This window comes from Rhipicephalus microplus, chromosome 3 (assembly GCF_043290135.1).
Source record: "Rhipicephalus microplus isolate Deutch F79 chromosome 3, USDA_Rmic, whole genome shotgun sequence".
Lineage (NCBI taxonomy): Eukaryota > Metazoa > Arthropoda > Arachnida > Ixodida > Ixodidae > Rhipicephalus > Rhipicephalus microplus.
Window position 1 is genome coordinate 17,838,837 of NC_134702.1, and position 23,832 is coordinate 17,862,668.

Sequence of the window (23,832 nt, forward strand, 5' to 3'; positions counted from 1 at the left end):
GGTGCGGCGCGGGCATATCTTTGTTTGTTTGTCTTCATTTTGCGCCTCTCCAAATAAGCTCGTGAGCTCCGTTCACTGGATTGGCACGAACGACCGATTGGCCGCGCTCGCCGTATACGTACATACCACAAGCTGCTCCGTCTTACACGCGTAAACTTCTGCTGTTTCCGCCTGCGCGCGCGCGTTCCGTTAGCGCTGGTTATCGTCTGTACGTGGTTCTGCGTTAGCTGTAGTAGAGGTTATATCCCTGCAGTCACACCCTTCGTGCACGGAGCTCGACCGGCGTGACGACGCCCGGGCCTGTATGTCTAACCACAGCCGCACGAGGCAGGACCTTTTGAGGAAGAAAGAGAACTCGTGGCCTGCAGGTGCGGCGACAACACCGTTCGCCGAAAAGCTCCGTCGTTGTCGCCGCCGGCCGTTACGCCGCCGACGCTGGAGCGCGAGGGCTTGCTGCGCGCATCCCCGTCATCGTCTAAGACGTTGCCAACATCGAAGAGTCAGTACCGGTCTATCGACGTGGAGTGCAAGGAAAGACCTGGCTGTGTCGAGCGTAACGGAAGCTACAACGCGTCACGTTCCTCTTGGACCATGCGGCGATTTGAAATGGTGAGTATAAAAGGTCGACAAGTTCTGTTTCACGTCGAACGAAGGTTCAGAACATCCAAGCCATACGCGGAGAGCAAGTGTTGAGCAAAGGAGCTTCAGGTATGAAAGCTGTTCTTTGGCCATGACGCAAGTGTTTAGAACTCAATATGTTCTGCTTGTTCTTACGGCAAGGGAAATAGTGATGCGTAAGAACTGAAGTACAAACTTACACGTTCCCTTATGCGCACATCAAGGATGTCTCTTCCATGTGCTATTTTCATTATCTGATTGATTGGGTTTAACATCCCAAAACCACCATATGATTATGAGAGACGTCGTAGTGGGGGGCTCGGGAAATTGCTACCACCTGGGGATCTTTAACGTACACCCAAATCTGAATACGCTTGCCTACAGCATTGTCGCCTCCATTGAAAATGCAGCCACCGCTGCCGGGATTCGATCCCGCAACTTGTGGGCCAGCAGCCGAGTACCTTAGCCACTACACCACCATGGCGGGATTATTTTTATTAAAATTATTTTTTTTAATATTTTAAGATGACGACGCATTGTTCGCGCACCGCCACTCTCGGATAGCTTTCTGCATCTATGTAGTTTTGCATTGCCTCCAAGATAAGAGGCACCTTGCCTAGTTTTGTACTGCCCTCGTGATCGGCCACCAATGACCAATATAAGGTCAAGTCAAGTCAAGTCAAGTTTATTAAATAGTTCAGTTGAGTTACATGGCTCGCGTTATTACAGCAGGATGTCCCAAAGTTTCAGAGAAACTGACAGGGGGACCTTCTATGTCTACATGGATGGGGTAATTACAAAAAAATACAGCAATAGTATACGGACTTGTGAGTAATAATGAATAAGCTTGGTTAACAATAAAAATACGATCAATACACAACATAATGGTAATACTCACTATTGAAAAATAACAAGGAAATAGTCAAAACAAGTGAAGACAAAAAACAATATTAATGAACAACTCTACGTGACAAATGCAACACATTTCCTTATCTGTGTTATCAATTATACAAAGGCAAATTGACGTAGTAAGATAGCACAGAAATGTGGAGAGCTATTAACAGTTAATTACACAAATCGGATGAGTTGATTAATTCCTGAACGTAATATTTCTTGCTGCGCGGTGCATGTAGTGACGTCATAATGTGACGTGACGTCACCTTGATTGTGCTTGAACAAGTTGATAGGTTTGTTAGCAAATATAGATTTGCCCAACAGGTGTTCGTGAATCACGTGCATTTCTTGTCACGTTAAACAACGTAGGAAGCATTCTAATGGATATACAAGAAATAAGTAGCGTCTGAAGTTATATTTCATCGGCGGCGAATTCCGCCGTGATACTGCCCCAAATATGTTCCGCTAGGATTAGCATATGGTGAGGGTCAGATACAATTACGGGGGCCGGAATTACGTCCCGAGCGTAAAATCAATTGATTACGAAAGCTTCGAAACTTTCGGTTGCGAAACGTACGTCAGCGAAATCGTCTATTGTGTTCGAAAATTCCAATATATATATATATATATATATATATATATATATATATATATATATATATATATATATATATATATATATATATATATATATATATATAATGTGTGTGTGTGTGTGTGTGTGTGTGTGAGGAGAAAGTCTTTGATGCCTCGCGGAATGCGAAAATTCAACACAAAGTGTTTTATCATTATCCCGAGCCGTGAACAAAGTCATCATCACGGGATATCACCATGGCGTGGCGTCACAAATCGAGAAAAATTTGACGTCACCATGACATCGCACAATTTTACGTGGTATGATCGGTCATCATATGACTCCATCGCTTGATCAATGATGTGCCCGTCATGGAGGCAATGCAAAACCAGGTGACGTGCGATGGCTTGTAATGACTCAGAACCTGGAGGCATCACTCCATTCTGGGGAAAAACAACATAATGGAATCTACCATAGAGTTTCATACAATAATACTTAGAGAGGGATCTGGCACTGCGATCGTGTACCCTAATGGGAATTATGGGAACTACAGGCTTCGGTTTGGATTGCCTTAGCCAGCGAACTGTCTACGGATCTTTTTCTACAGTTTCAATTTCGTTCTTCGCTTAGGGTTTGTAGTTGGGTGGGTGCAAAGGACTGAAGCTGCGCATTTATTGTTCAAAAAAGCTGAAAACTGCTAGGCCTCTCTATTCGATGCAACGCTGGAGCTGTACAAGTCGTGTTTGACACTTTAAGCGAAGCGTCGTCCACTCACAGCTGCGCATAGATGTAACGTCCCACGCCAGTGTAGGATCTAACATTGAGTTCACGTTTGTTGTCGTGCGTCTTGCCAAAACTCGTTGAAATTAACTGCAAAACGATGGCGACGCGAAGTAGACGCACCGCCATGCTCTTCCGACTCGACTTCACAACGAAACGAGAGGTGCGTTGGGTGCAGACCACTTGAACAAGTGCACCTAGCATCGCAGCAGACGAAACGTCAAGTGTTCCTAACTTAATAATGTGCTGTTATTTCCATCAATAGATATTGCGTACTTTCGAGGGCAAAACAAGAATGCCTGTTTTGAAATGTTGTAAAGAATATTTCATGGCATTTTGATGCCAAACCTAGAACGCAATTGCACAGCAATGCATACCCTAGTGGTTGAATTTGCCCCGCTTTCACTTCTACCACCTAGTCACAAAGACCTTTTGCAATAAAGTTTGCGTACAAAAAATGAAGGAAGTATCAATTAGACATAACGTCATATAACTTTGTTTCACTCTCAGCAAACAAGCGTCACGAATCTCAAGAACGTGATCGATCCGAAGCAGATCCGAAGACTGTACTTCCCATAATTTTCCCAGCAAGGAAAAAAAACAACGCCATGATGGGCTGCGCGCGGGATTACAAAGGCTAAGGGCACAGCGTTGTCAGTGCATTTTCGAGGGTACGCGCCGATTTGCACAGCCCAAGAGGGACTATGGCGGCGCCCAGGGAGGCGTTTATGAAAGGGTGAATAAGCGCCGCTGAAGGAGCCCGCGTAGACACTAGCGCCAGATTCCCCTCTAGGTATCATTGTATGAAATTACATGGAATCTACCAATGGTAGGGGCTTTAACCAATAGTAAAGAGACTTTAACCAATAGAACACACGAGCTTCCTCTGGAGCAAATGGCAGAGTCAGAATGGAATGCGATGCGCGCCTCATTCTTCTTGCATGAGTGGACATGCTGGGCTCAGCGACACCATGCTAACAAAACGTGAGGTCCGACGCGACCAGCGTCCGTTGGCGTGCCCAAAGCTGGCACCATTTCAAGGCACGTGGCACTTGCGATTTCCGGTCTAACCCGCCGACTTTCGCGGAGTATAGAATAAGTTGCTCCGTAAAGTGGATCTCACGAAGGAGCTGTTCGATATCTGCACTCTCAATCTGCTGATGGAACAGACTTGGTCAGCGTGGAGCAGAAAAAAAATTAGAGCATATCCATGGAGTGAACGATGATGAGTCGGACGAAGCGTACGTCAGTGTGTCCATCCATTCATGCGTCTGTCTATTCGTCCGCGCGACCATACGGACAGACAGACTGACAAAAGCACGGGTGGACGCATGGACGGACGGACGCATAGATTGACAAACGGAAGCACGGACGCACAGAAGCACGGATGGGTGGACGGACGGGCGAACGGATGGATGGATGGACGCTTCGCCCTACTCATCATCTTTCACCTTGTAAATATGCTGCGAAAATCACTAACGCCATCTATTTATATTATTCCACAAGGACATACACACAACGCCATCTATTGAGCAACTCATAAACTAGAGGTGGCTACATACTACTACTACTACTATTACTACTACTACAAAGGAGGGAACGACCCACTGCCTCAGGAGTTTCGCCCCTAAAAAAGTATTACCGGAAGTGCTCCGAATCTCCTAATGGGTGACATCGACACCATTAAAAATGGGGTCGACAGTGTTAAAAGCCCGTTTTGCAGAATTTTGGCTTCCGTGTCGTTGGTTGTGAGCGAATATTCAAGAGGTGTAAATGAAATTGGAGAGAGAGAGAAGAAGACGATATCAGAAAAGTAGGGAAGTTTACTATACCAAGCCCAGTTTGCTACCCTACACGGGGAAAATGTTCTCTTTGAATGGAAATCAAACTAAACAAATGCTTGGCAAGCAGGCAGGCGTTCTGCCACACAACCACGCTTTTGCTCAAAACTGTTTTGAAAGAAAAAAAAAACTGTAACAGTGTCATGTTGTTCGGGTAGTCTCATTGATACAAGTAATATTGCGTGGAAAAGGTGTGAACAGGTCCCTTTTCCGGGTTCGTATAGTGTGAGCATGCGCGCCAGCGTCAACGAGGTACGTGCCATGATTTTCGGTGGACAAAACTCGATGACAGACACTGGACAAGCGACATCAGGTTTCACAATCTTGTAAATTTTTTTTTCCCTTAAGAAAGGTGTGAACGCCGTTCTCCAAGGTTGTCTACTGGCGCTTTTGATAATTTCGGGGGCCGAGGGACACCAGTTTCGATTTCGGCGATCTCCACTGCAGGCGCTGTTAGGATCCGGAATAGTGCAATTGCACCAGACGTCAAAGCATGGGAATTGCGCACCCAGTTTTTGGTTTGAAGATCCGCCATTTACAAAGTGAACAGACATAAACAATCATAACTGCCTGCAACAGCATCAACGAAGTGTGCAGCTGTGCACTTGCGCATGTTGCTTTACGGACGTGTATAGTCATTTCGCAAATGGAATAACTATTAGGTATCGGGCACTTAGTTAAAAGCAATACCCGCAGTCAGTATTCTAGCATAGTTTGAAACAACTGTTGTTGCGCGCACAAGCGTTGGTTTTCTTGCGGCATGTTTCAGATGTCCAACGGGAAGCGAAAGCAGGCTAGCGTAGAAGTGTGGCAGTTTGGGCTAGTTGGAATGACATGGCGATAGCTATAGTGCGAGAACAGAACGACGACAAAGAGACAAGAAGGACACGAGGTTGGAAGTTAGCGCTCGTTTGTTTGTTTATTTGTAGCCTCTAATCCATGGTTCATGTCCTTCTTGTATCTTTGTCGTCGTTCTGTCCTCGAGCTATAACTATCGGCAGGCTAGCGATTGAGAAGGTGATGCGAGCGGGGCTCGATTATACGCTTCTGAGTTCGATTCCTGATGGCAAAGCTCAAGCACCCTTCAAGTTTCGCGGGCTAATTTCATTTCGCTTGCCGTCATTTTCCCCCCAGGGCAAGGGTACCTAAATTTTTCGCCAACGTTATCTGCAACAGTCACATGCAACGCATTTGTCTGTCTGAATACCGAGGGCTGCAGTTAGAATTCAACGAATATTTGGGCCGATCGACTGACCATATGAGGCTGTTTTTTTTAATTGAATACTATATCTTGGGATGGTACGATGCGTTAGAACTAGTCATCCCTATATCACGAATCTGATATCGATACCTCTAGATACAGCACAAGATTACGGCATGATAGAACACTAACACCACATCAAACGCGAAATAATGCATTTAAATATTCTTTTTTCCCCAGAACGGTGAATGATTGGAATTTATTAACAAATGAGCAAGTGTTACAGTCTTCATTGGCAAGTTTTACTTCTAGTCTGTGTTCATGAACCTGGATCTCATTTATATTTCGTATATATGCACACATGCGTACTTAGTAAGAGTGCACATTTATTCTTGAAGGTCTATGCATGTATTTGTGTTTCATTTCGTTATTGCTATATTATTTACCTACACTCGGTATTTTGTTCTTGTGTGCACGTAATTGCATTGAGGATTGCTATATATGTATTGGTATGCATGCGTACGTGTATGTTCAGATGTGTAACCGCGTTTCATTTTTTTGATAGGTCACTTTCTGTTTTACGTCATACGAATTATGTGACCTGGTTACGCCTACCACTTGTTCCACACATTTCGTAGTACCAGATCATGCATTGTTCATCTTCCCACCCTACCAAAGTCCCGACTAGGGATTGTAGTATTTATAAATAAATAAATAAAAAATTAATAACTAAGCAAGGAAAAAACAATAGAAAATTAAAGTACTCGCAGTGTGCCTTGAGCGTTCATACAGCTCGATGGTGAAAGCCAACCACTTTTTTTTCTTTTCACTCGATGTAGTGATCCTGTCCCGCCAGCCTTCGTATAGCTTTCCGCACCTAACGTGTTTTTCAATGGCGTCCGTGATCAAAACATCATTGACCAACCTGCGGTGTCACGAAGTGACGTCATCATGTGATGTCCTTATCATGGCACAAGGCTTGCCGATCGGTCCCGCCATCATGACTTCGTAGGGTGACATCATTACGTGATGATTACTTTTTGCATGGTCGTCCTCCATGCCGCTGGACGGTGACGGTCAAATTTAGCGTTTGATGGGGCATCTAAGGCCTTCGCCTCAATAGTCAAGATCGCTATGCATACATACGATCGCCAGCGTGTAAAAAAGATAACTTCGCGGCAGTTAACTGTGCTTTTCCCAGGCTCCGCCATATCGTGTTCTTATCGCATAACATAGTTGCTGTTATGTTGTGGCAGTGATGTCTATAGCGCAGATAGGTTTTACACTGGAACTGTTAGGCCACGTAAACGGCAGCATTGCATGGCACGCAAAACTTAGTAGACGATGACTTTAGCTTTCTTGGAAGCGCCGCTACTTTGTCTTCTGTTTTCTTTAATTGTTTGAAGCCTCTTGTAAAGCTGCGGGCCTTTTCGCGTTATTTCTAGCGCAGACGCAGCATCCAAGCCGTCGTGATTCGTCGTGCAGTATACTCTGACATGACAGGTATTGATTTAGTCAGTGATATCCTTTTGCACCCCTAGAGTACCGACTGTTTTAGGCGCGTGCGCAGTTTCAGAGGCTCTCAGTTTCCCATTACACTGCGCAGTCGTGGTGGCGTCGCACATTGGAGCCACACTGCAGCGTGTGCATACTCTTACTAATTACAGCTGGGAACGCTCCGTCCGTTTCACTGATTTCCCGTTCCGAAGTGCCGCAAGCACGACAGGAATGTTCAAAAGTCATTCGGTGTGCACGCAAGCTCGAGTAATCAATCCAGCTGACAGCGCAAAACCATCCCAAGTGTGACGGACGCGCGCAGGCATGCACGCACTTTGACATTCATTCGTCGGCGGCCATTCACGCAGTGCAGGCGTCGTTTACTCTAAATATTCCACGGGCTATTCTACCTCTTTATCGTCACCCGTTGACTCTTTGCTCGTGGATCCCGCCTGGCTTCACTCACCACTTCTCTGCTAGTGACTCACTCTGTGGTGACTTTCGAAGATGAGAGACCCGAACTACAAGTCGGTGAGTTTGTCGTGGCGATCGCGATCAACTTTTGTTAGCCAATAGTGGCTCTGTGGGATAACTATGGAAGACAAGTATTTGCTTCCGCGTTTTTACAAACGATGCTTAAATTATATATGAAGTCTAGCTCTTTTGCGTGTCTTTCTGTGGCCAAAAGATGTCGGAATGATCTGTTGACATCGTTTTCTTTATAACTGATTCTATGCTAATCGGCAATCGCTTGATTTTGCGCACTTTGGAAACGTGTGGCCATTTCGGGCATTGTTGCAGTAGCCATTCTCGAGCCAGTGGCAATACACGATGCCAATTTTCACGATCTCATGTATGTACAGCCAGATCCAAATGTTGTTACACTCTAAAAAAAAGAGCGAGTAATGAAGGTGTCTTTTTGTCCTACAACAATAATCGTCATCTATATTGCGTTCCATCCTTGCGCTATCGCCCCGCGCCCTGTACAATCCGGTCACGATCGACATGCCCATTATCAGGGTCACATTGCATTCTCGATAGGAAAGTGGCCAGCGCCGAATTTTCAAGAAAGGAAGCGCATGCAGCAAGCCTGATGACGATAATTGTTATGCGGCAAAAAGACACCCTTTTTACTCGATATTTTTTTTAGAGTGTAGCTATGGGAATGTGTGTTTAGAAAAAAATATTTAACGATTTCGAGTACTTCGTACTCAACTATATGGGAATGGGGGGGGGGGGGGGTTAGAAAAAGGGGGTAACGATTTTGAGCACAGGGTATGGGAGCGTATGGCAGCGTTGTTGACGTATAGTGCCAGCTATGGCCAGTGCGAACAGGAGACGTAATTAGTTAAATGGACGCCACACTCCGTTCCAGTTGTGTGTGGAATTACGATTATATTCCGATTCACCAAATTGTCTTCCTCATTGCAGCACTCATTGTATCAGCTGTTCCTAGTTAGAACAAACAATTTTTTATGCATTCTGCAGCGTCGATGCATGACGTGTCGACTTCTAGGCAAAATAGCCGGAGAATGTGTTTATTCTGCGAATGTTGGACGTCCTTTTTGTCATTCGTTTGATCGCACATTAAACACGAGTTTTATATGACGCAAGACGTCTAACTGTTCGTAATGGGGCACGCCAGTCTTTCTGAGAAGTAGCCTGATTTTGCCGTCTTGACGTTATTTCACCATGAAGAACATTGTCGGCTTATCCGGCGGCCACCGCTTCTATCAACAATCAAGCGTGCTCAGCGACACATTTATAGGCACTGAGATTAGCAATCAGTGCATTTTAGCCTTATGAATGGATGCGAAACTTTATTGCTCTCACCTTTATGAGTTTTCTTCAAGGACTTAGCTTCTATTAGCGCGGTACATATGAAAAGGAAAGAGGAAAGAATACAGAGACGTCAAGACAGGTAGGCGCTAATTTAGCGCCTACCTGTCTTGACGTCTCTGTATTCTTTCCTCTTTCCTTTTCATATGTACCGCGCTAATAGAAGCTAAGTTCATGGATAACCAACTCGCCCGAGCCACAACACTTTTCTTCAAGGAGCGAAGCTCCTTAGGCTCGCACTCAACCCCCGATCCTCCCAATGCTGGCAAGCGCGCCAATCAAAACAACAGGTGCGCGCTCCTGGCTAGTGCAGGCGCGGCGGCAAATGGTCTGCGCCGCATGCACACTCCCTCGCTCGGTCGTTCCGCCACCGAGCGCAATAAACGCTCTTCCCAACCGTTCCCCACCTTAACGTCTTCACGAAAGCGAGCAACGACATCAGGGGCTTAGTTGATTTGCGTCCAATTTCAAAGGGGCATCGCTCATCGGATGTGTTAGTGCGCGGAACTGCTAGACTTTTTGTTCTTTTTTTTTGTCAGCTATCCTGATCAGCATCACAAGTGGATTTTCATGCCAATGATTATGCTTCCACAGACTTAGCTACTTGCTCTCAAAGACTGTAGGTATGGGTTTCAAGGTATAACGTGTCCAGTTTTGCTAATTAGTTAAGATTCATTCTTCTGCCTATACCTTCCTAACTCACACTTCGCTTAGATAGCACTACTACCTATCTTCGTGATAAAAAGGTGATCGGGTTAGTATTTGGCGATGTGAAAATGACCGCGTCATTCCGATATATTCACAACACGGAAATCGTACCGCGCGAAGATTCAGGGCACACTTTAAATTAAAAAGACATAACTTCGAGCATATCCTTTCAATTTTGCCATGTCATCTTCTAATTGTGTGCATGCGCAGTTTTTACATAGCAGATGACTGCACTTTTTTTTTATTCGCGAATGGTGACTGATCTATGACGATGAGCGCTAATCAGTCAATCATTTCTGTTTCGTCTTTCATTTTCAACGTCCAAAGATCTGCGGAAATTCCAGCTTTACGCTGGCTCTGCCTAAAACCAGTGTTTCTGCGTACCCGTGGCCTCCGCGATTTGCTGCCGGCGGTGCCGCGGGCCGCCGATCGCGGAGGCCACGGCGTACCTCCTGCGCTTAGTGCCGCCGCCACTCGGTGGCGGGTTTCAAAGAGTGGTCCATTATCAAAATAGCCAAGCCTCTTAGGGCCGCAAGCCCAGCGCCGCGCTCTGCGCATAACGCCAACAAAGACTAGCGACCCTCATGTGCCACCATTTGCGTAGCAGTGCCACGCCAGCGGGAACCTCTACACGAGAACCGTGGAGGCGAGGTGGACTCCCCGCTGTTCACTCTCTCTAAGCCGTGTGAGCATCCGACTCGACATGTTTCCCGCGGTAGACCTCTTGGAGGTGGGGAAGGCATGATCCGAGGTCGCGGCTACAACAAGGCTGGATTACGTGGGCGCGCCACCACCCATACCGTCCAGGTACCTGGATCATGGAATGGACCGGAAACTTCTCTGCCTGGCGTGCAAGGACCGACAATAGCTGCGGCATCCACATACGCTGGATTACAGAGGGACGCAAGCACCTCCTGCCAATGCTGCCTAGTCTGTCTGGTCTTGTCTCAAGGAATGCGTTCCTAATGCCAGCGCTTCTGAGTCGTAAGATTACAGGAGCTTACCATTCTCCCAGCCATTCCGGCACTGTTCTGTTCACACTGCGAACTAAGGTGTTAGCCTTCCTCGGGAACACACCATGGCAGAGTGGACCATTGTCCATTCGTGTGAGGTACCTCGCCCCCAGACGCTGGGTTACAGAGGCTCGCCACCACCTCCGGCGCGGATATAACCGGGTACCCGTCCAAAAAACACATGATTAGATGGATGGATCGGGTACAATTTTGATTGGAGTCGCCTATATGCGTAACTCATAATGTAATATGTGTAGTGAGAGCACATTTCACCCTTGCCTCGACTTTAGCTTCCCACCAGATGATCTTTTCTTAGTTATTTCTAGCAGTCAAAGCTCTATTTCTTCTTCAAGGTTCCTAAACCGCAATGCTTTGAAAAATGCAGCCCCGTGTCTTTAGACTCATCAACACCCTGACTACGGCCACTGCATGCTGCCTCCTCGCATCATACCACAATGCGATAGCCTACTTTCACAGGCATGCACAGGAGGTGCTCCTTAAAACTCGCAGTGGCCACGCGCTGTCTCCGTCGCATTTTTATCTGTGAATAATGTACAGCTAGCGGCAAAATAATACGGACCACATAGGCACGTGCCCAAGTTGTCGTCTAAGCCATCTATACTCCATCTCAAAAGTTCCCTTTAGCACTGTCGAGGCTACAGGGCCCATTAGCGAAGAGTAAGGGTGGTTAGCCCCTCCACACGTCTTCACCCGCACCGCGTTGTCTGCTAAGTGCGTGCACACGTTCGGCAAGCAGACGGCAGCGCAAAAAAAAAACAAAAAAACAAAACATGGCTGCACCTGTAGACGCTGGTGTCCTCCGCCACGAGTTTGTCACGTCGTTGTCGTTAGCATGCACCCGCAAGTTCCAAACGGACGCTTGTATTTGCTCCATATTTATGTCTTAACCCTCCTCCCCCAGTGTAGGGCAGCCAACCGCACGTCTTTCTGGTTAACCTCCCTGCCTTCTCCCTCTGTCTGCTTCCTTATGCCTTGGCGCTCGGAAGCAATGTACTCATCATCACACTGTGCTGTTTATATGAACCGCTATGAACTTCTCGGCGTGTTAGGCTTAGCTGTTGTCGCTAAGGAAGCAGCTTATATCGATAACAACGACGGAACCAACCCGAAGCTTTGTCCTCAGCGTGAGTTGGCACAAAGCAATAGCTCAGTACAGCATTTATTTGTTCGTGTAAGCGCTTTGGGCAAGCAGCAAGGGCAAGTTTGGATCGAAGAGGGTTGTCGCGTCTGAATGGGCTCTGCCATGTTGATTTGTAACTACAGTTACCGGTGGTTACGGATGCATAAATAAAAAAATGCGACGTAATTGCGATGAAGAACAGACGCATTACTTACTGATGTGCAGCAGTGTATGCTAAACAAGGGCAAATGAGATGGTAGGGAGGCGGCCCTGTCCAGCCAAGATGCCCTAGTGGCCAGCGCAAGGACTGGGGCGCAAGCCAATGGGGTCCCGGACTAGTGACTCCACCCCCACCCATTTAACAATGGGTGTAATAAAGTTTTTAATCATCATCATCCTCTCAACTTTGCAAATTGTGAGGTAATTATGACTAGAACTATTTCTTTTTCCTGCGCAAGCATGTGGCTTGATTACACGCCGTGGCTTTGGCAGGACTGCTGAACGATATTAGTGAGATGAAGCGTAGTGACGAGCCGTCTGCTATCGAGTGCATAGCTGTGGCCGCGCGTTTACCAGAGCAATGCTTTCGACCGCAAACGGCTTGCCACCATGTATACGGCAATTTCAGCCCCTGCTCGCGTGGTCCGTATAACTTTGTGGCCGACTGTATACGTGACCATATTGAATGTATAGGACTACGAAACGCCCTTATACGGTGTCGCTTCGTTGGCGCTTCGTTGTGCCATAGTACATGTCCCTCGAGTGCTTTGCACAACAATGGTTGCCGTTATAACTAGTGGCAGTTCCATTTCATCGTTACCAGTGTTCTTCATGCGTGTGTTTGGGCCGATTCAACGAAGCAAACGTCAATGGCGGCGCTCATGCAGCAGATTCCGGCAATGACTAAGCGCTTCAAGAATGCAAAACAAATCGACTAGTTGCGACATCTTTGTGTCAGTCGCACCAGGTGTCTTCCATCAGTTAAACACTTGTGTTATAATGCGACTCGCCGCCGCTGCAATGATAGACGTGCATGTGCGCAACGCATGTACTCCGCGACAAAAAGAAAAAAAAGAACCGCGCATCTCTCGCTTTGTTGTCATCATTGTGCAATTCCGACGCTGTTACCCTGGCGCATTTCAATGTTTACAAACAAAAAAAAAACGACTGTGTACTTTTATTTGACTTCACGTTAATGAAAGCAAGCAGGTCAAATTTTACTGTGCTTAGTTTTTCTGCCTTCATGGCGCGCGTCTTTTTGCATTTCAGTAAGCATGTGACCAGCTAGCCCACCAAGTAGTTTTATTTGGCTAGTCAAAGCTTATCCGGGATGCCCAGCTGTGCCACGTAATCATATTGCTGACACTATATACTAGTAAAGCTCCAGAATTTCCACTTAAAACTACTGGTACGTTTAAATGTCTTTGTCTGCTTGGTTCCCTAGCTCTCATACATTGTGTGTGTTTAATTCTTCGTTCTCATCTTATTATTATTGAAGTAAGAATATCTGAAGTGGGAACAACATACTCGGGTTGAGTACAGGCAAATATTTTGGACAGCTAGCGTTTTGGAATGAACACAAAAAAGGGAAAAGGGAAAATACACAAATAAAATAATGTGTTCCTCAAAAATTTGAAGGACTGCTGGACACTCGTTTATAGGCAAAATCAGTCATTACCAGATGATGCTGATTCAGAGGACAGTGCACGAGACGAAAGGAAGCGTTTCTACGTGCTAGTGAAAAAAAAAAGTTGTTACATTTAAAGCATGAGAACTTCGAGTACGATATTCATTTAGCAAACATGACAGAATGGCAGTTACGAAAGCCAGATAGCAAGCTAATGAGGAGGCGATAATACTTTAGCGAATCAATTTGATAACGCTGCAATAGTTATTTCTTTCGTAGTTGCATTCCCACCTCTATTTCCTGCATCGCAGCGTACACATACAACAGCAAACGCAGGGCACCCCTCGCACGTCAGGCTGTCCTGAGCAGGCTTTAATCACCTTACACAGCCGTCCTCACTTTGCGCAGGCGATAATACTTTAGCGAATCAATTTGATAACGCTGCAATAGTTATTTCTTTCGTAGTTGCATTCCCACCTCTATTTCCTGCATCGCAGCGTACACATACAACAGCAAACGCAGGGCACCCCTCGCACGTCAAGCTGTCCTGAGCAGGCTTTAATCACCTTACACAGCCGCCCTCACTTTGCGCAGCTGAGAAAATGTCACCTCACGGAGACCATCATTCGCGATGTGCGAAGCCATGGCCATCATAATAACTATTTTACAGGAGCTCGCTGGCAGTGGTGCATTACTGTCCGGATATTTTAAAGGGGCCCTGAAATACTTTTTTGAGTAACCATGGAATTAGTTAACTGGAAAAGCGTATTGCCTCACAAATTCAACGGCGCAAAAATTCTAAGAATCCGTTCAGTACTGGCGGAGTTACAAAGATTTGTCACAAGATCGCATTCTCTCTTCTCTCGTCCCGGCGAAAGCACTGGAAGCTAAGCAGTGAGGAATGGGAGGGGCAAACAAAAAACGTCATGTGTGCTTCGTGACCTTGAGCATTTTTTTCTTCTTTTTTTTTCTTCAAATACGCTGCTTTCTCAGTGCGATCGCGCGCGCACGCCTGGACAAGTGACGGCCTCTCGCGGCGATCTCTGTAACAACCAAGCGCGCCATATTCGAATAAGCCAATTGCTGATAGAAGAGCTTACTACGAGTGATTTTTGGGCTTATTTCTTGATTTGTTGAGGGAAGATAAAGCGATTTTTAGCTGACTTCGATAATCTATTGTGAATTGCAGGCCGCGTGCTGCACTGTAACATTTGGCTCGCGTGTTCTTGGTAGCCTCTGCTACCAATCGGCAGCGTTTTCTGACCATGCTCAAAAAGTATTACAGGGCCCCTTTAAGCACCATCAAGCAGCTCGCGCTTCTGCTGTCGTGTGCAAAAAGCATGCTAAGAATGCGACGCTTTTCTTTTCGCGGAAACATGCGCCCTAAACAGTTCGGCACCCAGCATACCCGAGCGGAACTATATTTTAAGAGCAAGTGCGTAGCCACATTATCCCGCGTGGCCGCTCGTGCAAAAGGGGGGAGGGGGGCAGGGTGCCCTAGGGCTTCCCCACCCCACTACAATTGTGATAGAGGGTGTTTTACAAAACATAGTAAGAAAAATAGGCATTTTACTGAATAAAAATTCAGACACCTTTAAGCTTCACCTTTAAGAGTTGGACACGATAGCGATATTCTATTCCACCCCGCCATGGTGGTCTAGTGGCTAAGGTACTCGGCTGCTGACCTGCAGGTCGCGGGATCAAATCCCGGCTGTGGCGGCTGCATTTCCGATGGAGGCAGAAATGTTGTAGGCCCGTGAACTCAGATTTGGGTGCACGTTAAAGAACCCCAGGAGGTCAAAACTTCCGGAGCCCTCCACTACGGCGTCTCTCATAATCAAATAGTGGTTTCGGGACGTTAAACCCCACAAATCAATCAATATTCTGTTCCTATAGTGCTCACTTCAAACAATATACTTGATTTTTCACTCACAATAAACGATGTCGGCACAGACAGTGAACTTTCTGCGTAACGAGCTCTTTAAACGTTAATAGTCGCGGTCTTCCGCAAGTCGGCCCCCTGAAAAAATTGGCCCCGTATCTGCATGTTACACTGCAAATGTCGTCGAAAGGCGATAGTCTTGCGTCTGGAGAGAGTGAACAAAAGGTTTATATGATGTTCTGCGCAAAAAAAAAAAAAGTCGGTGAATGGTATTCTGTAGGCACTGCGTTAGAGTGCCTCGAGCGTGTAGCGGAGGCGAACGAGTGCATCAAGGCACGTCACACGTGAGACATGAGCGCTATCTGGCAGTTATCTTGGTAAACGAAGCGGATGGCGTGTGCGCCCGTCTCTGAGGTGATAAAGTGTAGAACGTAAGGTGACGAGTAGGTAGGTGCCACCATAGAGTTTTTTAATATACACTAGAGGGAACTCTGGTGCTAGTGTCTATGGGAACTTCAACGCGCGGCGCTTCAGCGAGGAATGATGGGTAGTATACACATTTGTCTAATATTCGTACTTCTGGCCTGCTTTTGGCTCCGTTTGTGTTCGTGTAGCTTGGAACTGTTTTCTTACAAAAAAATATTAGCAAACGGTCAGCGGCTGCGCTTCACCATCTTATTCTTTTAGATTACCTCTCCAAATGGGGTCACGAAGTTCAAAAGGGTTGAATCTTTCTTTCAAAATAAAACCAAAACACAGCAATAAATGAAGCCGCAAGTACGATTCGCCGCCCACAAGTACGAAGACTAGGCAAATGTGTGTACTATACCCATCATTCCCATGGTCGCTGAACAATCGCAGCGCCAGTGTCCCCTCTAGTTAATTTTAGGAAATTCTATGAGGCCACCACCGTGTCGTCTTTGCAAAGCGTTGGAAACACTTGCCTTTTCGTGCAAGCGTTGCATGGTCCGTGCAGCGTGATAAACGGTACGGTTGTCAGAATTACTAATGTATGGCTTTTTTAGTAAAACGTACACATACATAATATTGGCATGTTGTTATGGTGCCTAAGATATGCGCAATGATTGCTTTTTATTTGACAGTAATAAGTATGAAAGCTGAACCTTGGGCAATATTGGTAGGTGCTGCGGTTGGGGTCGCCCGTTTGGAATATCGTTTGATCACTTTGGTGCTGTTTAGGGTACCGTTAAGGGCGGACAAACAGACAAATGTACAGACCGACAGACAAAAAATTTTGCGTCGAAGGTCCCCAAGAAAGGCTATCGTCTTTAAAAAATTACGCCGTCGCCCGCTAAAGGGAACTATGTGTATACGGTAGATGCGAATTAGCGGGCGCTAACGCTTACACTGGAGGTGACGTTGACGCTGACACTCATCGCGGCGTTCCGCTGGAGACAGAGAGAGAGAGCTAAATAGAGAGGAAAGGCAGGGAGGCTAACCAAGCTTGGCTCGGTTGGCTACCCTACACTTGGGGTGGGGGAAAAGGAGAATAATAGAACGGAAAGAGATAGAAAAGAAGAGGAGTAAGAAAGAGAAGCATGAATAGTCAGCTCGAGACTACACAGCACGGTCTCGCACAGTTATTTCACAAGCGGTCGTGAAGTCTGGTGGTCCTTAAAAAGTACAAGAGGGCTTTAGTGGCTTTGCGCGTATGGGAAGCCGTCGGCCGCTGGAGAGAAACCAGGGCAGGCGGATAGCACGCAGGGGTGGACCGGTGTTTCCTACTGGAACATGCAAATCACTGTTTATGAACAGTGAAAGACAGAAGACTCCGATTGGTCACAGAGACCCGTAGTCCGCGTTTAGTTAATGCGCACGCTTTCAGTTTTCATTGTTCAACAACGTACAGACGAAATCTTCCACCGGCGCTACCTTTGAGGTTCCAGTTCCTATATACGGGGTGGCTAGTGAACTGTTGTGCAGCGTGAACAATCGATTTTTTTTTCATTCGGAAAATTTGGTAGCAGTTGCTGCCTGCGTCGGTGTTGCGAGGCGAGAGAGGGGAAGCGTAGAAGAGGATAAAGGGGAAAAGGGCGAGCATGCGATATATTGGTTGTTAATGCCGCAGGGAGGAATGTCCTGAGGAGAGCGGGAGTAGGTTAGCACACGCTTCCTGCATCGGCGTTGCGAGGCGAGAGGGGGAGCGTTGGAGAGGAAAGAGAGAGGGAAGGAGGAGAGTTGCTCATGTGTAGTGTGAGTGCAGACGCCGACGACAACGCCGACGCCGCGGGACAAATACACGAGCAAGAGATGCATCTGAAATTTAATGCCAAAAGATACCAAGTTACAATCCAGTCTATAGTACAGTCGCCTCTCACCGTTGCTGCTGTACTGCGTTGTATAAACGAATCCCGTCCAGGGGAGCTATTGTCGCGGTGTCCGATCCTTGGACATGTCGAATTCGGCCTCTCCTAATTCGCTTGAGCACGCCGCCTTTTTCCGGTTTTTTTTTTTGCGCAACGTAATTTTGACCCCACGCAACTTTCACAACTTTCGACACAAGTGAGAATGACGGAATGCGTTTCGCCACAACGAATGCTGCCCCCCGAGATTCACTTTTGGACGCACGTCTTGGAGGCCGTGCATAGACTTTTATCACGTTAGCCTTATAGATAGGTCTAACGCGGCCGCCCACCTGGCGCCCCTGAAATGCCTGTACACATTCCCTGCATCGCTCTTCAAACGTCTAAACTTACATTCATACACACGGTAAGACTTGTCGAGTTTGTTTAAGAGCCCTGATACTCTACATTTCGTCAACTTAGTGTCCTATTGAAATACTCTGAAATGTCGCTATTCTGTAGTTCTCGCTGTGACTGCGCCGCTCCTTCCGCGCAGGCCTGGCGTTTTTTTTGTGTGTGTGTATATATAACTGAGAAGCGCTCCAGTGAACCGGACATGCCCAAGGGTCGCAAATCGTGGGAAGAGCTCCCCAGCACTCTCGCTTGGCAGGTAGCCGTGATTCCCGGAAAGCGGCTTCATCATCAGCAGTGTGAGCCTCCTTCGGCATCCCCATGTCTGCGTCAAGCGCCGCGCACCGTCGCCACGCGCGAGCTTTATACGTCACGTCTGGCACGACAAAGTTCGCTATAACCATGTGGCTGCTTGCAGACAGGAGCACTTAGTCTTAGTGTAACAATGTATGGTAGCGAATCAGGTGCACAGCTGTGCAGCCAATCACTAAGCGATGCGCGATGACGTCATCATGGCGTGGACTTTTTCGTTCGCCATGGACACATAACGGCTGGTTTAAAGAAAATTCAAGAGTTCGAAATTGGGGCATGCAGCTAGGCATTCGTCGCGCGAATAGTGAGAAAACCACGGAGCTGCTTGCCTCTTCCTTCTCCCCGCCCTCGCGTCGCTTCTCCTGCTTTGAATTCACCTTTCCCGCCTCTGGCTATGCTATGCTTTGCCTCCTCCCCTCCTCTTATCACCCAACCTCACCCCGAATTCCCTTTCGCATCTCTTTGGTATACTGCACTACGCATGACTATGTTATGTAAGAAACTGCTTGGCACAAACCCGCTTTCTGTGGCTCCTATCCACGCTGTTTTGCGCTGACGTTACCGGAGCTTCGCATAAAATCTTTGCTAGCTGTTGTGAATTGCGAGAACACAGCCTCAATGATTAGTGTGCGCTAGTTTTGAAGGTTCATCAACCTCACGTGTTGGGGGCGCGCACGTTGACCTTTGCCACGCAAGCTTTGCGTTTGATTTGCATTCCGCAGGAAAACGAAATACCATCCGTCCGGTGAGTGGAGGTGGGTAATCCCGTTTTGTGGACTCGCGACGCTGCATCCTTATCGCGCTTACTGCGCTAGCTGATAAGACTGAACTGCTTCCGGGCTTCCGCACGTGTCCGGTTCAAACCGGTTCCTTATTCCCTTCAACAATGCAAGGCGAGGGGCACAGACGGGGACGCTTGTGCACGCTTGGCTCCAGTGCTCTCTCGTGGTCGACTGTGACGTAAAAAATCCCTGTGCTGGCCCCGACGACAGATGATAACTGTGGTCGAGATTGCATGACGTACGCATCCTCTAAACAGGGAAATGATACTATACACTCTAAAAAAAATATCGAGTAAAAAGAGTGTCTTTTTGTCCCACAACAATAATCGTCATCAGATTTGCGTGCACTTTTTTTTCTTGAAAACTCGGCGCTGGCCACTTTCCTATCGAGAATGCAATGTAACCCTGACAATGGGCATGTCAATCGTGACCGGAATGTACCGGGTACGGGGCGATAGCGCAAGGATGGAAAGCAATATAGATGCCGATTATTGTTGTGGGACAAAAAGACACCCTTTTTGCTCGCTCTTGTTTTAGAGTGTAGAAACCAATCTGGTCTGTAGACGATCTTACGTAATACGTAGGGGTGCCATCACCTTGGGCTGTAAAACAAATGTTTTCTTTTTTTCATGACGTGAATTAATAACGCCACGAAACGCCCAACGCAACTAGCCGACCATTTTCATGCGTACAAATCCAACTAAACACTGTTTGTTGCGTTGTTAAAGAAAGCAGGTGTCAAGGGTACAGAGCCTACGGCGGTGCCGAAACCCGTGCGTAAAGTATAGTCTATATCAACTATGAAAATTTAGAGAAATCGCTTTTGAGAAATATGCACTTAAGAAATGAAAAACAAAAACGAATAACTCGCATAGTGTGGCTTGTGTCTTTTACCCTCTATACAAACTACGCTGACACAATAATATGTTCAGATTAGCACGTCCCGTCTTGTAATTCACGACGACAACAGCTGGTTCTAAGAAAGCTTGCATCGCTGTATGTTAATCTAAAAAGAGAACCTTCTCAAATCGTGGAGCACCGAGATGGGTGTATCATCAGTATTCCCATCAAGTGTGTCACGAGTCGCTAGGTGCTCTTTTCTAAAAAAAAAAGAAATTCAACAAAATTACGTAAGAGTAGAACTCGTGGCTGTCTCATTAGATAGTGCCGCACAAAATATAGAAAAGAAATATGTTTCAATTTGTTGCACTTACGCAAGGTAGCGCAGTACGGTGGTGATGAAAAATATGAAAGAAAAGAATAGGAATGACGGAAAAGTGCAGTAATATCGTCATGCATGGCTGTTCGTGAAAGCGGGGCAATAAAACTCGCTTCTGAAAGTGGTGCGCACATTTTTTTTTTCGTTCTCATTTCATGCCCCCCCCCCTTTTTTTTTGCCTTACGTGCCCCTTCTTTCGTTCTGTCGCGCCAAAGCTATGCCGAGTATGCAATTTCGCAAACTATTAGGTATGCGCTTGAACACCATAATATTTTTAATGCTCGTTGAATGTCCCGCGTTTCTACAGTGGATATTAAGAAAGTCGCAATATTCTAGTCCCGTCGCATCCTCCTGAACTACTTAGGCGACAGTTTTACATCTAAAAAACAACAACGTCGTCGCGAATAAATGTCGTTGCCGTCAAAACATATGCACATATACCGAGTAAATATCTGGTATGCGTGATTGCTTCTGCGCACTAAGAATTTGTCTCCGAAAAAAAGAAAAAAAGTAACTTTCACAGGTTGTTTCATGAATTCGGGTAAGCCAACTGGAAGGCGAGAGCCGCTTCTTTTTCTTCTATGTTCCGTTATAACTGTGTTGCTGTGGAGAGGTTGAGGGTCATATCACCTCTGCTACTCCATATCAATAAGTTAATAATAATATCTAGGGTCTAACGTCCAAAAAACACCATATGATTATGAGAGACGCCGTAGGGGAGGGCTCCCGAAGTTTCGGCCAGCTGGGCTTCTTTCACGTGCACCCAAATCTAAGCACACGTGCCTACAGCATTTTCACTTCCATCGATAATGCGGCATCGAGCCACCCGTCGTATAGGCAATAGAGAGGCAAAACTGTGACGCTGCTTTGACAGCTTTCACGTACGGAGTGGACCCGGCAGGATGTTTTTCCTAACCAACCGAAACGCATATGATATATTGGGTTTAACGTCCCAAAACCACCATATGATTATGAGAGACGCCGTAGTGGAGGGCTCCGGAAATTTTGACCACCTGGGGTTTCTATACGTGCACCCAAATCTGAGCACACGGGCCTACATTCCCGCCTCCATCGGAAATGCAGCCGCCGCAGCCGGGATTCGATCCCGCGACCTGCGGGCCAGCAGCCGAGTATACCTTACCCACTAGACCACCGTGGCGGGGCAACCGAAACGTATAAACATAGAGGAGTCCAAAGACGTGAGTGAGTCCGAATCCCTATAGTCCAACTCAGGATGGAAAGTCAGAAGTCCACGCAAAGAGACTGTAGCGTGATCATCATATTCATTCCGGTTTGATTTCGGGAGGTTGAGGGGGGGGGGCAATCTGTAGCTTATTCATCATCGCTATTTATCAACATCCCTTACCAACCACCACGCCAAGCCTCTTGCACAGCTCATGCTTAACTAGAGGCGCCAGCAGCAAAACGAGCTCGCCCGAATGGCGGTTCGGACGCCGCAGCCGTTGCCAACGCTCTGTTTCGGCCTTACATGAAGTGGCGAGATCGGCACGACCACGTGAGCCACCTTCGCGACGTCTCACGTCTCGTCTCGCTTCAGAGTCCCTTTAAGCAGTTCATCTCCCGCGTCCAAGTCGGACTCACAGTTCGATAGTCCGAGTCGGGAGTACACGCCACGTGTCTGAGTCATGAGTGCATCTGACGAGTAAGTCTGAAGTTCCGTGGAGGTTCTTGCGTCCGAATCATGTTCTACGGAGATCGAGAGAGCGAGAGAGAGAGGTAATGGTTAAGTGAAAGGCAATAATATTAGCCGGAATAAATTTTTGGCTTGCTTCTCTGCATTGGGGAAGGAGTAAAAAGAAATAGAAAGGTAAGGAAGAAAATATAGAAAAGGCTAAAAAAGTATTTAAACAAAGCCCACACACACTCATATTTAAGCACATGAGTTCCATAATCGTTTAACGAGACCAGTTGATGGCAGAAACTTCAGTAGCGCCTTTGTCGCTTTGTGGTAGGAAGCTCGAATGTTCCGGGGCTCCAGAATTGATTGTTCGTAAAGCGGCTTGGGATCTAGGTGAGCTAACGTTAGCGATAGCTGTTGTCTCTGGCAGCTGTAGTGTCGGGTATGATACAGGACGTGCGCAATGGTTTTCTCGCTGCTACCGACATCACAGCCAGCATGGTCAGCCCTTCCTATTGGGCGAGGAAGGCTGTTCGTGAATGCCACTGCAGGCCACAAGAGTCACCGTACTGTTGTTTCGAATCGGGATAGTCCAGAAGGAAATTGAAGTGCAAGTGACGGATCCAGACAGTGAAGGGTGCTATGCAGGCGGCCGGACGCGTTTCACATTGAATGCGTTATATAAAGCGCGGATACAGAAGGCGAAAAAAGCACTGTTGAAATTCCTACGCGACACGGACTTGAACAAGCGGCTGTAACAGCAGTGTCACACACCACGAAAGACAAGACTGGACTATGACTGAGTGTTCGCGCGTGTGCTGCTCAATGTGTTGTGCTTGTCTCTCTTCCCTCTCTGCTCTCTATATTTCATCTCCCCCCTCTCCCTCCCTTGCGCAGGGTAGCAAACCGGCTGCCTATAAACTGGTTAACCTCCCTGCCGTTCTTTTCCTCCTATTTTCCTTCCTGCCTATATAAAGCGCGAGATAGCGAATACTGGAAGCTGCGTCGGTTCTTGATAGTGCATTTGCTATTGAAACGCTATTGTAAATATATGAACCGTAGTGGGAGCCAATAATAAACGCGCCTCACTCGAATAAGTATGCAAAACAGGGGAGGCCTTTGAAGGTGGCCCTGTCATTGAGGCATTCTCGACGCATTCACGATTGCTTTGACCGTGAACTCCTATACGAGTGAAGCTATGCAGGCGCGAAACGCGCAGACAGAAAACGCGCCCTTTTCTCGCGTCGCCCTTCATCGACTTGTTCGGAGGCGTCGAGGGCTGGTTCGGCGACTCTCGATTAGCGAGATCGATAACGGGTATATGCAAAACCGGCTGTCTTTTTCCTGCTATTTCTCTTGAGTCGCCCCTTGAGCATTGTCTGAGAGAAACCATGAATAATAAAACATTGACGCAAAGCGAGAAAGGGGTACAAAGCCTTTGCCGCATTTGTAAAAATCGCTACTGCCTGTGTGTCTGCGTCGGCACATGCAAAGCGGGTAGTCCTCTAGCGTCGCATTATAACGGCTTCCCTTCACCGCGCGTGCCATTTG

At 47.0% G+C, this 23,832-nt stretch overlaps 1 protein-coding gene across 2 annotated transcripts in view; it reads left to right on the forward strand.

Moving 5' to 3' along the window:
- The first annotated feature begins 483 nt into the window (after positions 1–483).
- Positions 484–23,832, forward strand: part of LOC119181253 (cationic amino acid transporter 4) — a 122,779-nt gene continuing 99,430 nt past the window's right edge. The window contains exon 1 of one of the 2 annotated variants that reach the window (XM_075888989.1): positions 484–609. In XM_075888989.1, coding sequence (XP_075745104.1) covers positions 592–609 — 18 coding nt within the window. In that variant the 5' untranslated portion in view covers positions 484–591. Of the gene's footprint in view, positions 610–7,684; positions 7,937–23,832 lie in introns of those variants that run through there. The other variant, XM_075888988.1, reaches the window with a different exon arrangement.